At 36.8% G+C, this 16,525-nt stretch overlaps 1 protein-coding gene and 1 long non-coding RNA gene across 2 annotated transcripts; one reads left to right on the top strand and one right to left on the bottom strand.

Annotated features, from left to right (window-relative positions):
- Nucleotides 1-5,164: 5,164 nt before the first annotated feature.
- On the bottom strand, nucleotides 5,165-9,438 carry LOC133419656 (uncharacterized). Its single transcript, XM_061708987.1, has 6 exons — nucleotides 9,406-9,438; nucleotides 7,697-7,918; nucleotides 6,751-6,922; nucleotides 6,373-6,584; nucleotides 5,978-6,188; nucleotides 5,165-5,321 (listed from the first exon to the last, which is right to left on the bottom strand). Exons 2-6 carry the CDS (start codon nucleotides 7,823-7,825, stop codon nucleotides 5,200-5,202), a joined length of 846 nt encoding a protein of 281 aa, XP_061564971.1. The 5' UTR covers nucleotides 7,826-7,918; nucleotides 9,406-9,438; the 3' UTR covers nucleotides 5,165-5,199.
- Nucleotides 9,439-10,073: 635 nt separating this feature from the next.
- Nucleotides 10,074-11,855, top strand: LOC133419673 (uncharacterized). Its single transcript, XR_009770551.1, has 6 exons — nucleotides 10,074-10,230; nucleotides 10,962-11,021; nucleotides 11,287-11,346; nucleotides 11,449-11,511; nucleotides 11,662-11,709; nucleotides 11,812-11,855. It is a non-coding gene; the product is annotated as an uncharacterized LOC133419673 (long non-coding RNA).
- The last annotated feature ends 4,670 nt before the right edge of the window (nucleotides 11,856-16,525 follow it).

Here is a 16,525-nt window from a genome sequence, read left to right as displayed (position 1 = left end):
ATCATAACGGAGCATGTGATTCAACCCACAAACCTTTTAAGATTACCATATTTTCTGGACTATAAGCCGGTACTTTTTTCATAGGTTTTCAACCATGCAGCTTATACAAAGGTGCGGCTATTCTGTGGATTTTTCTTCCACTGCTCGGGGCGCTCTAACCAGAATTAGAATCAAAACTAAGACAAAATAAATGCAAAGAAGAATACGCTACTTCTTCTTTAGCAGATAGAAGTAGGTAGAAGCAGATTTCAAACAGATAAACAGATAACTTTCTCAACATTTTGACTTTTTTCTCGACATTTCGACTTTTTTTCTCGACATTTTCGACTTTTTTTCTCGACATTTTCGACTTTTTTCTCAAAATTTTGACTTTTTTTCTCGACATTTTTGACTTTTTTCACAAAATTTTGACTTTTTTCTCAAAATTTTGACTTTTTTATCGACATTTTGACTTTTTTCTCAACATTTCGACTTTTTTTTCTCTACATTTCGACTTTTTTTTCTCTACATTTCGACTTTTTTTCTCGACATTTCGATAAATGGGCTCTCTAACCAGAATTAGAATCAAAACTAAGACAAAATAAATGCAAACAAGAATATGCTACTTCTTCTTTAGCAGATAAAAGTAGGTAGAAGCAGATTTCAAACAGATAAACAGATAAATAAATACCGGTTATTTTCTCTTGGTTCTGTCCCGTTTTAATCAGCAAAGTTGCTGCCGTGTTAAAAGACACTGTTAGGAAAGATCTATTTAGGTACAAACATGTACATCATTTACAGTTCTAAATCCTTCTGTACATGTAGTAAATATCTAATCTAACAACATAAATATCTGCGGCTTGCATATCTTTTTTTTTTAATAGAGCGGATGCGGCTTATATGCAAGTGCGGCTTATAGTCCAGAAAATACGGTATATGAGAACATGCTGTGATGAAAAAGACGTTTTATTTAGCAATAATTTAAGCAACTTTTGTTTTATCAAGTCAAGGCAGACATTTGTTTAATATTCAAATTAGTAATCCAGTCATCAGATGTAAATGTTACATCATTCACGCCAAAAAAAACCTCTGTATACAGAAATGATTATTTGTTTTTTAGAAATTTAAAGTGACCTGAGTATTAAAAAAAACATAGACAAATTCTGCTGAACAAAATGAAAAAAAAGAAAACTCTGTGCAAAATGTGTAAATTATTATTACATTTCTGTGGCCAGTGATCACGCTCTTTAAGAGGATGGTTGATGGTTCAAATCCACATGAACCAAGAACAGAGGAAGGCCGGTAGTAAAGAAAACAAGCAGAAGGATGGAGGGCAAAAATCCAAAAACTAGATCTAAACAGACACCAATAAACGGTAAAAGACAGTAAAAGTTATGACAAACTAAATTTAGAAGGAAAAAAAGCCCAAGGAATGAATGAATGAAGAATGAATACATGAAGCTGACGGAATCACAAGCCATTTCACTTCAAAGTAAAAAGTAAAGTAAAGACAAAAGTGGATCCACTTTTATGTGGGGGAAAAAAGTCACATTATGACTTAGAATATGATACTTTTTTTTTTTTATTGACCACAATTTATAAACAAGAAAAACACATTTTATACAAGCTGCTTGTAGAGGAAATACAATATAAGAACATAGAACATTTTGGGAGGTATCATGAACAAAAAATAAGGTAGACAATTAAAGTTAATAACAAAAAACAGTAAGGCATTTTAAAGCAAATAGCATCGACATTACAGAAAGAGACTTGAAATAAAAGATACTTTGATATATTGGTTAATATTTTTTTTGCAGAGTTATTTGACTTACTATTTTATATAAGCCGCTCAGCTGTTTTTCTCAAATTCCGACAGCGAAGAAGAAAGCGTCCACTACTGTGCAGTTTTGTTGGGTTTTGTTGGGTTCCTGCCCACATGGGTGTTGATGTGAATGAGAAAGCAGACAATATTGCTAAAAGAGCATTGAAATTGAGTAGTGAGGCAATTGTGGAAATTTCATTTGGTAAAGGTGAAGCAAAATCATGAATTAGAAAGGCAGTGAGGGATTCATGGCAGAAGCTGTGGGACAACGGTGTAAAAGGGAGACATTTTTATAGCATACAGAAGTCAATTAACGTGAAGGTTTTCAAAGGAAAGTGTAGGAGAGAGGAAGTCATCATTTCTAGATTAAGATCAGGTCATACTAGTTTAAAATCAACTCTGTATTTAATGGCAAAGTCCGTGTCTGATAAATGTGATGAGTGTGATGTTACAGAGAGTGTATAGACGCTGCGTCCGAAAATCGCATACTTCTACCCTATTGAGTATGCAAAATGAGTGTGCGAGATTTTTTAGTGCGTCCGAAACATTAGTACGTACTCAATAGTATGTACTATCCATACTCATTCCAGAGAAATGTATTAGTGTGGATTGATGGACACTAGCTGAGCAGAAACCTCCCACAATGCAATGCAGGGGGGTTTGGTTGCTAAGTGCTACGTATATGTCATAAGTATAATATTAAGTATAATAATATTATTATATAATATTAATATTATAATATTCGTATTTAATGATATTATATAATGTCATCTTGTTTGGGCCAGAATAAACGGGAAAGAGCGGAGCGGTGCTACCAACGCTGCTGCCAACGCTGCTGTGACAGGTTACCATGGTAACAACCCCCCCCCCCCCCACGGCAGGAAGTGCCGTGTACGCTCTTTATAGTACGTCCGAATTTTCGCACACTACCGATATTTACTCAAAAGTGTGCCAAATTTAAGTATACTTTTTAGTATATACTTTTTAGTATGACATTTCGGACGCACCCCATGTGATTCTTAAATGTGGCAAGTATGAGGTAGAAAGGAACGCTTTAAGAGACAGGATTACGAGCTGGGAAGGGAATGGAGTTTAGTAGGTTATTAGGGAGGAGTGAGGACATGAAGGATTGTTATAAGGAAATCCTTGTCTTTCTCAAAGATGCAGGGATAGACAATAGGATATAAATGTGGTTATCTTACTTTACTTAGATACTGTTCTTTAAATAGCTGGATGAGTGACAGCCTTCCACTCCTGTTGAGTCTGGCTGACAGCTCTCTAAAGAGATAACTTCGTTTGTGTTGTTTAAAAGGAGAAAACTAATAAAAAACAAACTTGCACAGCTTTGATTTCTAAACTCTGAATTGCAGCACTACGGTCATGCTTATAAGTTGGTGCTCCATTTTTTCAGTCATAGTTGGTCTTAGCATGAGTCAAATACAACCTCAGATGAACATCATCATATAACATCTTTAAGCTCAATGTTTACTGTATGTCTTTCTCTCTTTGCATTGTGTCAACACATACTCGATGCTCCAGACTAGAAAATCTACATAATCGTCTGTTTTTATAGAGATATGCACACCGGCCGAGGGATATGAAAAGAAAGGAAGAGAAAAGTACCACGCAGGATAGTTCAGGTTCAGGGTCAGGCATATAGTAGCGACTGTTTTCCAGAGCATAATTTATAATCATATGCCCCAGAGAATATACAGGATGGCAGTACGATGTACACGGGGTTGAGACAAAGTACACTGTGTTTGCAAGTTCATGGTTTATAATGTTACATTTTTTTGGGACAATAATGTTGTTTTCCACTACAGCAGGAAGACAGACACTTGTTTTCTGGCTTACATTTATTTATTATTTGTATTTGAATAATATGCTCATTATTGCGGTTTGTTCAGTAAAAGAAGTGTACAGAGTTCTGTGGAGCATGTCCTAATGTTGTTTGGGTGTCATTAGCATAAAAGGGGTGTAATCGCGTCTAGATTCCCCCCCCCCTTTAAGTTAGATTGTAACCTGATGTACTAATTATCCGGGGCCAGTTTTTCAAAGGTAATCTGATCGGACTTTGGTTATCGGATTGGATCAAAGTTTGAAAATGGGTTGTTCAAAAGGGAAAGAAGGATTCTGAAATCGGATTAGATCACGTAATCCAATCCTAGTTTTAATCTGGATCAAACCTTCAGTTTGTGTTGTTCAAAACTTTCCAGTAGGATTTGGATAACTTTGATCCAAAAAAACAGGATTATCCTGATCCCAACAGGGGGTAGGATTTCACGGTGGATTTCAGGAGGAAAATGTCAAAAACTTTAAACTTTGTCAAATAATACAACATTTGTATCATTTAGTGTAAATACTTATATTTATTTATTGCACTTGACTTGTTTAACCGTTACAGTCCCATATGGAAAAGATATATAAAAAACTTACAGGAAGTTTACATCACCTACAGTAGTAAATCTTTAGGCTTTACATATATTGTGTGTCTTATAAGACTTATAAGTCCCATACTATGATAAACTCTTGAAAGTGGCCTATTTTGCATTCTTTTCATACAAGATAATAAAAAGAATTATGTATGAATCAAGTAAAAATAATGTATGTGGTCTATAAGGAAATTGAACAGCAAATTATGTTTTCCATACATGTTTCATATAATCTTTGTAGTTTTTAATTATATGTCAGTTTTCAAGACATATGCTTTTCTTATATGGAAACATAACATTATATGCAGGTTTTCTGTATGTAAAGTGTACAAAATTTGCAAGGGAATTATGCTTTTTTTTATGTTTTATATAAGTTTGTTATATGTCATCTAATTAAAATGACTAAAACCAGTATAAAAAACCTATATGAGTATGTAGCATTACATATAAGTTTTTTGTATGTTATGGGATATAATGTATTCGTAAACTATATTTTATTTATATTTTTTCTACAATAATTCTTATATATTAGTCTATGAAACTTACAATAGCAGTATATAAAATACATACTTTTTATGTATGAATTCATACAAAATCATACATGTGTCCATAGCCAAAAACATATAAATCACATATTGAAGTGACATGACTTCATTTGACACTATACTGACACTGAAATAGGATCAAACTAAATTACAAACTAGCACAGACTGCCTGGTCAGAATCTATAACAACTCATTTATACCATTACAATTCCCTTCCAGTTACATAAATGCAATCTGTAAATTCAGTCTTTCAATATCTGTAATACTGAAAACATGGCCGTTAGACAAACTTTTGAATTTAACAGACTTTATTAGCAGCGAACAATTATTACAGTGCAAACAAATCAGTGTGACATAATAACAACAAAGAACTTAACTTCCAGGGGGATAGTATTGATTGAACAAGCAGATTAACAACAATTTAAGATGATGCTGTGGACACAGCAACATTTTTACTTTTGGTCCGGAGCTCTGTGATCTTGCCATTGATTGTGGTTCCGATGCTGGAGAGCTGGGTCCCAGGCCACCTCTCAAGAGTTGCACCTACATATGAACATACACACACACAAATACCATCTTAGTGCAATTGGTAGTCTGAGGAAGGAAGGAAGGATCATCAGATAATATTAATGTTAAATTGTGCCAGACTCTCTTGGTAGCAGTTCTATAGTAGCGTATGAAAGATAAATGGAGAGGCTCACTGAAAAGCAAGATATCACACTATATGACCTTTGATGAAGAAATGCCTTTATCACATGAAAGAATATACTTCAGACTAGAAAATGCTTATTGATTTATCTATACATGTTCATTTGTTTATTTGCTTTTGGACATCGAAGATACTCCAAAGGCACTTAAAACAGCAGAGAAAGGGGTAGCTTGCAATGGCATTTCATGATTAGATCAATATTACACTTATATATGATCTATAATAAAAGGAAGATCAGACAATATTCTATGAATTATGTTCTTCCATTTGGTAGCGGCATTTCTTCATTAACGGTTATACGACAGATATATGTTGGATAGATATGTTCTCTATGCATCTCCCATAGAATTCAACTCAACTGTTACTAAAGTCTGGCACTGCAGAATGTTGGTATGATGACACTGCTTTTAGGTTCCTTGTTTGAAATCATGAGATACAAAAAAGCATGGACTACTGGCAAAACACATAACATAAAAAGCTGAAAACGTACTGTAAATGGCATCCAATTTTTTTTTGTCCAGTGGTAGACGAGCATCTCCTCCGCCTCGTTTGCCCCCTCGAAGATTGCTCAACAGCAGTATCTCCAGTGGGAAGACTGCTGTGAGCAGATGCCTCACAAATACTGTAGCTGAATTTGCATTGAGGGCATAGGTCCACGCCAGTTTCTCAACCATGACTCCAGTCCCAGGATGGATCTCCACCTGTTTAAACAAGGAGACAAGGTGAGCATTTAGGGATCAAATACGAATGTTTTGTTCCGCCCAAGACACTTTAGACATAAAAGCAAATTAGATCAGTCATACTCATTAAAGATATTCTGACAAGCAGTAGACCTAATTTATGCACTGTATTTATTTATTCTTAAGAAGAAAAAAAAGAAATCACCTTAGAAGACTGGGAGTCCGTCAGCGATGGAGTAACAGATTCAGACATGGAACTGGGCGGGGTAGATCTGGGGAGGGATGGCGATGAATTTGCCGATGAAGAATAGGAACTTTGGGGGGGCAGCGGTGGTGTGGTAAGGTCCAACCTGGATCTCTTAGGAGGCACAGCCGAATCAAGGATATTCTTCATGGTCCGTAGGATTTCTGGCACATCTGTACACAGTACATCAGAAACAAACAAACAAACAAACAAACAAAAAGGCTATCATTATTCTTCTTCAATACAAAGTACACTATAATACAGTAAATACAGTGTGAAGTGATTTAGAAAAAAATGTATTAGTTAACAAATGGTTTAATGAGTGATATGAACCAATACCTTGAACAACCATCTCCTTCAATTTAGCATTCTCTTCTTTCAGGTCTTTGATCTCCTGCTTTAATACAAATATTGTCTTTCTCGGACTTCTATCATCTGAAGTAGGCTCTGAATGACAGTACTTCTCAAGGAAATCTTCTGCAGGGTCCTTCCTTGTGAGAGCCTTTGACTTCTGTGTGTCCAGAGAAAGGAAAATAGAATAATTACATAGAAAATAAAAACCAAGCTGATGGTGGCGTTTAGCAGCTTAACTGTACAGACAACAGATTCAGTATCAAGAATTATTAATCCTGTGCATTTTTTAAAGCTAGATAGTAATGGTTATTATCTAGTAGTGCAAACCACTTACACAATATGCTGACATGATTTCACTGAGAAATATGGTAATCACAAAAGAGTTCAAAGTAAATTGATATCACCTTGACGTGCAATGACTGAGTCAGAATCTGAGTCTCGGTGTCAGTTGAGTTATCAGAATCATCCTGATATTTTTGAGGGGGGACTGATACCCTCTTGGTCAGCTCTAGAGGTTCATCTTCCTTCAGCAGTGACCTAAATTTACGGGTTGCCTCAAAACGAGTAGCTAGAGAACAATATAGTATCAATAACACTGCAAACTAAGTAATCATCATATGTACTGCACAACAAATGTGGCAAAGACTCAGCAGGCAATTTAGCACACAATTTAAAACAGGGTGAATCTTGCCCTATTTATGTTTGGCTGCAGGTTTTTGCTCCAACCATGCAGAAACACAGCTGACTGGTTTCATTCAATCAACTGAACTGGTTCAGACCTTTAATGAAAACAACTAGTTGATTGACTAAAACAAGTCAGCTGTGCTGCTGCACAGTTGGAACAAAAACCTGCAGCTTCACCGGCCCTTTCAGGAATCAGTGCAGTAGACAATCTAATAACCATCTAATAACAATTTCATCAGTAACTTACCACTGACAAAAACAACAGTGCCTCTGTAGTGAGGCCACCCTCCTCGTGGTTTCTTCCCATGGCGCCATTCGATAACGGCTGAGTAGGTGGATATGGGATTCCCATGCTGGTCCATCTTTGAATCATCATATCCCCGAATGGTATCAGTTTTTACTTCACTGAGCTTCCCAGAATCCTCCCCTTCACTCCACTGCACCACAGCAAACTTCCTCTCCATGTGCTCTGACGTGATCAAATAAATAAAATCATTGCTTAGCTTAGCAATCAATAAATGGCTGACAGACCACCAGACAGATAATGTTATAAATGCTAACTATTGTTTCTGAAAAAAAAAAAATTCTATATATTCTCAGTGTTTCCCCTAGAATTGTTTTCAGGCCCGGTGGTACCCACCGAAAAAACCCTAAACAGACGAGGCGCGTGGACAGCATATTGGACATGTGACATGCAGCAATATAACAAAGTTTTACATTAAAAATCATTGTAAGCCTATATTGCTGAATGATATCACTTCAATGAAATAATTAGACTTCATCTAACCTTTAACCAAAGTGTCATGGGCCTGAAAGGCTGCAGTGTGCTGGTCTGACCCCATATGAGCATTGAGCACATCTCTCTATATATTTCAGAGGGGATCTCTATGAAAAGCTTGTGCTGACGGCATATGCCACAAAACATCCCTATTCACAATTGAGATTATATCAGTTATAAATAATTTAAACATTGTAGAAGATTTTTTTCCCCGTTTTGTTATAACAGAGTTACATGCATTTGACTGGGGAAAAAATTAACCTTTAGTGGTTCTAGTGGAAAGACAATCTATTGTCTGTGTTATTTTCATCATTATTCCTTACCAAAAAAAGAAGCTCGATCAGAACAAAAATGTAAGCTAAACCACAAGCAGAGCCTACGGCCCAGGGGGTACGCGGGGACGTGCAACGTACGGTGCGTGTCGCCGCGTATCCTACGCCGTAGGTGCTGCGTCGGTGTAACGCGGAACCATAAATCAGCCTTGACGCGCTCATACGTGTCCTGGCATTAGGACCCGCGGACGCCTGGTGTGTCGTCGGGCTGTTTTTTCCTTCATTCCCTGCAGCGTCACATGCAAACACACGTACCTGGCAGAAACATTTCTTTATATCATGTTGTCTGTCGCCCGCCATATTTTTTCTTTTTTTGGCCGGCGCCATAATATAATAATATGCCCGCGCCCGCGCTCTCAGCAGCGGTATGAGAGCGGTACTCGCGTCGTTAAGGCTGATTTATGGTTCCGCGTTACACCAACGCAGAGCCTACGGCGTAGCGTACGCGGCCGTACGGTGCACGTCGCCGCGATTAAAGATTAAAGATTTTCTAACGCCATATAGAATGAAATAACAATTTCATATACTGATATGCACAAGTCTGTCATTGATAAAATCCACATTTCTTACAAATTTTGATGTGTTCAACTAACAGTCAATGCTAACATTATCAAAAAAGAATATCAAGTGCAGGTCAAATTTAAGCTAAAACGGTCCGTGTACTTCGCGGCCATCCGTTTTTTGTTTTGAAATGACAAAATAAAAATAGAGAAATAATCCAAAATAATCCGTTTCCCATCTTTTTTTTTGAAAATAAAAAACGGAAAACACACGGAGCTTACAATATATACATTATATTAACATATTTATCTCTCAACATAACGTTAAATAAGTAAATGTACTTACCGCCAACGATAGATTCACTCTGTGTGGTATCCATAACGGTTGAATCTCTGACTTGCCGCTCTGCTTTATTCAAATGATAAATACGTTACCCCTCCCCCCTACTCGCCCTCTGATTGGCTCATCCTAATATTCTCACCCTACTCTTAACCAATCATCGCTCTCATGGCTAAAAAAATATATACAGTTTTCTAGCGGTCAAATAAGCGGTTCACAACATGGATGGATTATAGACGAGACAACTATGCCGAAGAGGAAAGTCGTTACTTCTGACACAACTGAAAGAGACTGGTTGAGGAAAAACATTCCTGCACGTACTCTAACAAGATGGAAAAGAAGGTATGACATGTCTCCTAACGCAGCTCATAAGTAACGGTAACGTTACAGTAATGGGTAACTAGTTACTGTCCATTGTTTCGTCAGGAAAATCAACAGAATTTTGAAAGACATCGGAGAGCACACAGGACAACATGTAGGTGCAACCAGTTCCTTTACTCTCCGACTTATCATTCATGTTGTATGATTTTTAAAAGCTTAATCAATTTGTTCATTAACTGGAGATAGTAATGGTAGCAAATGTAATCTACAAGGTAGTAGAAGAGGTACAGTTTTCAACATATCAACAAAACATACAGTTTTATGTTACAGTGTAGTTCAATACCAACCAGTTATCAATAAAGGAAAGGAAAAAATGCATTGTAATGTTTTTCTGGGGAAGTGTGTGGAATCTGTCTCTAAGAAGTTGTTGATTTGTGTTGTTTTAAGGAAAGTCATGAAGATGCCAGTCAGAGAGAAGATTGGGGAGCAGAACCTCTCTCACAGGCTCAGGTGAGACAAAACTACAATATTATACAGCGCTCTCTCTCTCAGTCTCTCACCTTCACTGTCAAACTACAGCAATCATTTCTCTACCTCGCCCCTTCATTCTTATCTTTTTAATAAACAGTGGTGGAAATAGTACTGAAAATCTGTACTCAAGTACAAGTACTGTTACATTGCTAAAATATTACTCAATTAGCAAGTAAAAGTAGTGGTGTTAGAAAAATACTGAAGTAAAAGTAAAAAAAAGTTAGTTTTTATTTTCTTATTCAGCAAATGTCTCCAGCAGACAAAAAACAAAATTACATGAGATGCCATGTTTATTGATTAAATATCCATGAATACATTTTTAACTGGTTAAATTTTTAATGCAAAATCAATTAGAGATCAATCATTAACATCCTTTTTATGTTTTGTTTTGTTTTTCGTCCTCATGTCCTGCTTTTCATTGGCTTGTTTGCTATCAAATCACCTTACTGGCTACAAAAATGCAGGTGAAAGGTTTGGATATTAATGAAAATTGTACTCAGTACTCAACTATGATTTTAAAAGTAACTAAGTAGATTACATGGCATAATTAATACTTAAGTACAAGTAAAAGTACAGATTTGAAAATCTAATACACAATCTAGTACATAAAAGTATAAGTACCCCAAAAAACTAAATTACAGTAATCTGAGTTTTTTGTAATGAATTACTGCTATCTATGTTCATAAATAATGGACTCATATTTCTCTCAGGAAAGTGAAGATGTCACCCAAAGAGAAGAACAGAGAGCAGAGCCTTTCACATTAGCACAGGTGAGAAAAAAACTAGTTTTATCCATTTCTCTCTCTCTCTCTCTCTCTCTCTCTCTCTCTCTCTCTCTCTCTCTCTCTCTCTCTCTCTCTCTCTCTCTCTCTCTCTCTCTCTCTCTCTCTCTCTCTCTCTCTCTCTCTCTCTCTCTCTCTCTCTCTCTCTCTCTCTTCTTTCAGTCTCTCACTGTCAAACTACAAGTACCAACCTCTATCTCTCCCCCTCATTCCTTTATCTTTTTAATAAATAATGGACTTGTGTTCCTCTCAGAACAATGAAGATGCCACCCAAAGAGAAGAGCAGAGCACAGAGCCTATCACATTAACACAGGTCAGAAGAAAGTTATTTTATACAACTCTCTCTCACTCTGTCCCTCACTCTTACTGTTAAACTACAGCTAATATCTCTGTTGTTCATTTGTGTCATTCTTAGGAAAGTGATGAAGATGCCAGCCAGAGAGAAGAGCAGAGAGGAGAACCTGTCCCACTGGCACAGGTGAGACAAAACTACAGTATTTTACATCTCACTCTCTCTTTCTGTCTCTCAGACTCTCACCCTCACTGTCAAACTACAACTATTATTTCTCAATCTCACTTCCTCATTATTTTATCTTTTTAATAAATAATGGACTTGTGTTCCCTTCAGGATAATGAAGATGCCACACAGAGAGCGGAGCATTTCACATTAACACAGGTCAGAAGAAAGTTCTTTTATACAACACTCTCTCACTCTGTCCCTCACTCTTACTGTTAAACTACAGCTACTACATCTGTTGTTCATTTGTGTCATTCTTAGGAAAGTGATGAAGATGCCAGCCAGAGAGAAGAGCAGAGAGGAGAACCTGTCCCCACTGGCACAGGTGAGACAAAACTATAGTGTTAGACAGTCTTCTACCTCTCTCTCCCTCTCTCCCTCTGTAATGAGCTGGTGATTTGTATCCTTCTCAGGAAAACAATGATGATACCAGCCAAAGTCAAGAGCAAAGAGCAGGATCTTTCACAATGGTACAGGTGAGGCAAAGTACAGTATGAGATTAATTAAATTTTTGAACATTAAATGTCAGTTGACAAACCGTAACAAAATGCACCCTTTTTTTCCTCATGTCTTGTTACTTGTGTTTATTTTTTATGCTAGCACAGTCAACCCAAATAAGATTAAGGTTTAATACAGTTCTGCTTTTGTCAATCATTTTAGGACAGTGTCCCTCAAGCAGATGTCCACTTCCATGGACTAACGGAAGGACAAAGCATCATCTCGATTCTCTCCTTTGCACTGAGACACAACACTACAGGTGTATTGATGGAAGACCTGCTGAAACTACTTAAGTTACATTCCGCTGGGACTAGTGCAGTTCCAACAAGCAAGTATTTTTTGGAGAAACCGTTAGCTGGTATTGCTGATCAGTTTGAACGGCATCATTACTGCAGAGTTTGTACTAAATACATTGGTTCTTCACAATCTCAAGAGGAAATTCTTAAATGTGTGTCATGTTCCTCATCCACAACAGTAGAAGCCAGTTTACAGGAAGGACATTTTTTTATTAGGATTCCATTAAAGGATCAGCTGAAAGATATTCTCGAGAACCAGGGCATGCACGATCTCTGTTTTCGTGCTGATGACAGTAGAAGGGATTTAATAAAGGACATATGTGATGGCACTTTATATCAGACCTTAAAGTCAAACAGTGAAGATGATTTCCTATCCCTTACATTCAACTGTGATGGTGTACCAGTCTTTCAGTCCTCTAAATTCAGTATTTGGCCAATACTGTGTTGTGTTAATGAGATACCCCCTGAGAGTAGAGATAACCATGTACTTTTATGTAGTTTATGGTTTGGATCCAAAAAGCCAGACATGTTGTGCTTCTTCAAACCATTTGTTGAGGAGTGTATCAGTCTTTCGGAAGTTGGTTTTGAGTGGCAGCATCCTAGTGATCAGTCAGTCAGACACATTAAAGTGCACACATTGTGCTGTGTGTGTGATGCAGTAGCAAGGCCATTGCTACAGAACTTTAAGCAGTTTAATGGTGAATATGGGTGTGGAGTCTGCCTTCACCCTGGGGTGCAAACAAGGAAAGGAAGAGGAAACACAAGGGTTTACACATGTCTTGATGAAAAGCCAAGTGACAGAAATCATAAAACCACAGTAAAAATAGGACAAATTGCTGAAAAAGAAGGGAAAACTGTATTGGGCATAAAGGGCCCATCTGCCCTTACCGATTTACCAATGTTTGATCTAATCAACGGGATGGTCCCTGATTACATGCACTGTGTGTTGCTTGGTGTGTGCAGATACATGGCAACTTTATGGATGGATTCAAAGAGCATTTCTGAACCATGGTATATTGGTGCACAAACAGCAGTCATGGACAGACATCTCTTGTCAATAAAACCTCCAGGTATTGTTGCTCGAGTTCCAAGATCTCTAACAGAACGCAAATTCTGGAAAGCCCACGAGTGGCAACACTGGCTTTTGTACTATAGTTTGCCAGTTCTGAAACGCGTACTTCCACAGAAGTATCACTCTCATTGGGCATTGTTGATAGAAGGCATAAGCATTCTGTTGGGGTCTGCATTAAATGCTGAACTGATAAGTCACGCACATGAGGCATTAGTGTACTTCGTTGGAGGTGTGCAGTCCCTGTATGGTAAAGAGCACATGACATTCAATGTTCATTCACTTCTGCATTTGAGCAAAAGTGTTGTGCGCTGGGGTCCTTTGTGGGCTCACTCAGCCTTCATGTTTGAAGATTTCAATGGGTACCTCCTGAAACAAGTCAAAAGTAGTCAAGCTGTACCACAACAAATATGCAAACGAGTGGCGTTAACCCGTGCTTTTCCACGTTTAGCAAAGCAGTTCTTAACAAATGCACCTGCAGAAGTTAAAGATTTCTGCAATGAAATGAGAAATGGAAAGCAGCGTGTCAAGTTTAAAAACTTTACTGAGGTGACTGGTCTTGGTTCACCAAGTGTAAGCTTACTCTCTCTGGGGGATCAAGCTGCTCTCCACTCAGTGAGAGAGGTTCCCACAAATGCTGTGGTGAGGTACTACAAGAGAATTGCTGTAAATGGCGAAGTCATTCATGGTCAGACCTACAGCAAAACGAAACAGAGAAACAACTCTGTTGTGCTTTTGAAGGATGGGAGTATTTTTAGAGTCTCACACTTCATTGACATGGGTGACCAGTGTTTATATGCCATAGGAAACTATGGTAATTGCACAGTGCAGAAGTTAGCCAGAGGTTCTCATATCAAAACTCAACTGAGCTACATGTCAGCTGTCCACTTTCCCACAGGCTTTCACAAAGCCATAAATACTACTCAGGTAGTTAGACCATGTATGTATATTCAGTGTCCACAGTCCAGCCCGATTGTATGCCAGCTCCTGAACACATATTACTGTAAGTGAATCAATGTTAACTAAATGTGAAGATCGTCACTTATTCATCTTGAGTTTCTGAGCTGAAAAGGAAACGTTTCTGTCAAAACTATTACCAATGTAACTAAAATGAAGTTTTAGTTACAAGACAAAATTCACATGTATTCTTATGTGAGACATTTTGTACTGCATGTTATTCTAATCTTGTGCAAAATTAAAAGTCTTTCTATAGCAAGAAAGGAAAGAATGAGTCTTTTTTCTATATCTTTGCCTCATATTGAATACTTTCCATGGGGATTTAAAATATTTTCTGTGTGAATACAAAATCATTTTGCAGTTGGTCCGAAAATCTTAAATAAGAAATATTACCCATGTAATAATTTTAGGAAAATGCATTAGTTGAGAAAGAATGAGCTAGCTGGTTTTGAGAAGATGCTAACATTTGCAAAATTTTAACCTCCCAGTGTCAAACCCCTGTTTTTTTAGTCATCTTGTGCTTTTCCAAAAAATTGTATTGTAAGATTATACTGTTTTTTAATGTGTATGTCTTATATATGTGGCACCTCGCGTAAGTCTTGTAGGTGTTTTCTATGATAATTATAAGACTTTAGTTTTCACTGATAGTTGTCCAGGTCATATAAGTTGATATTACGCATATCTACTAAGGATATTGTATGTAGAATTACTATTATATACTGTTCTTATAAGTCCCCAAATCATACAAGTTTCATATTGTACAACTTTACTAAGGATCTTATATCTGGTTTGACTGTCTTATGTCTAACTTACAAGTTTCAGATAAAAGATACAAAAACTTTATAAAATTTATATATATCTTTTCCATATGGGGTGATAAAGTAGATAAAGTAAACATAGGCTAATTAAGCCTTTCAGTATAGTAAAGTCAAAATAAAATAAAAATGATCTTGTCTTTTATCTTTATCTTTATGAATCTTTATTTCGGCTTGTACACACTTTTTGCAGAACAAGATGAAAAGGAAAGAAAAAAAAACAACATTTCTTTTGCCGAAAAGGTGTAGCTGAAGCCGTAGCTTATAGTGCCGTCTCTTTTTATCTTATGATCAGCAAAAATATGAGACATTAACTTTACTCCGTGGAAACAAACAATACATAAAGAAGAAAAAAATAAGTAAGACAAAATATAAACTTGACGTTTCACATTCTAGAATGTTTTTGATAGTATACTTTATATTTATAGTGTTTTATATTTATTTACAGTATTTTCTTTAAACAATTTCTTAAACTTGAAGATAGAACTACACATTTTTAGGTTCTTATTACAACTATTCCATATTTCTCTAGCCTTAATTGATGTCCATCTCTTTTTAATATTAGTTCTTGCTGTCGTCGTCTCAAACATGAGTTTCAGGTCAGAGCGGTTTCTTTTATTTGGAACAAATCCTGAATGTAGTTTGGAAGCAGTTTCTGCTGCTTTAAAGGCAATTAAAACAGTTTTCTGCTCTGCTATATCATGGAATTTTAAAGTATTATATTTAATAAAGAGATTATTTGTTGGTTTATAATAGTCAGATCTATTAAATATCCTTAACGCTCTTTTCTGTAACAGGAAAATATGGTTTGTATTTGTTTTATAGGTGTTACCCCAAACCTCCACACAATAAGTCATGTGTGTCATGGAGTCATGGAGTCATGGAGTCATGGAGTCATGGAGTCATGGAGTCATGGAGTCCAAGTTATACATCAAATACTGTGTCTTTGACAGAAAAAATAATTTGTTTTATTTAATATTGCTAGGGTTTTTAGTTATGTCACCATGAAATAATCCCCCAAACATTTCAATAAACAAAAATAATATATTACATTTTTCTGTAATTCATCACTGTATATTAATATCAAAGAAACAATCATCAGAGATGAACCTGTCAAAAATAATTTCTAACTATTGCATCCCTTACTACACGTCCAGTCAGTCCCTCATTCTGACAGAACCAGGTGTTGGTCTGGTTCTTCACCAGGTCCAGGTGTTGGTCTGGTTCTTCACCAGAACCAGAGGTTGGTCTGGTTCTTCACCAGCTCAGAGGTTGCTCTGGTTCTTCACCAGAACCAGAGGTTGGTCTGGTTCTTCACCAGAACCAGAGGTTGGTCTGGT

This window comes from Cololabis saira, chromosome 19, assembly GCF_033807715.1.
Source record: "Cololabis saira isolate AMF1-May2022 chromosome 19, fColSai1.1, whole genome shotgun sequence".
NCBI lineage: Eukaryota > Metazoa > Chordata > Actinopteri > Beloniformes > Belonidae > Cololabis > Cololabis saira.
Note: the sequence above shows the minus strand (reverse complement) of the source record. Positions and strands in the feature narration are given on the sequence as shown.

Bases quoted from the DNA above. Each gene is read 5' to 3' on its own strand.
- LOC133419656 (XM_061708987.1), bottom strand. From the start codon at position 7,825: ATGATGATTCAAAGATGGACCAGCATGGGAATCCCATATCCACCTACT. The intron at 6,585-6,750 runs GTATTGGTTCAT...TACTGTGTACAG, and splicing joins GAAGGAGATGGTTGTTCAAG to ATGTGCCAGAAATCCTACGG. The intron at 5,322-5,977 runs GTACGTTTTCAG...GTTCATATGTAG, and splicing joins AAAATTGGATGCCATTTACA to GTGCAACTCTTGAGAGGTGG.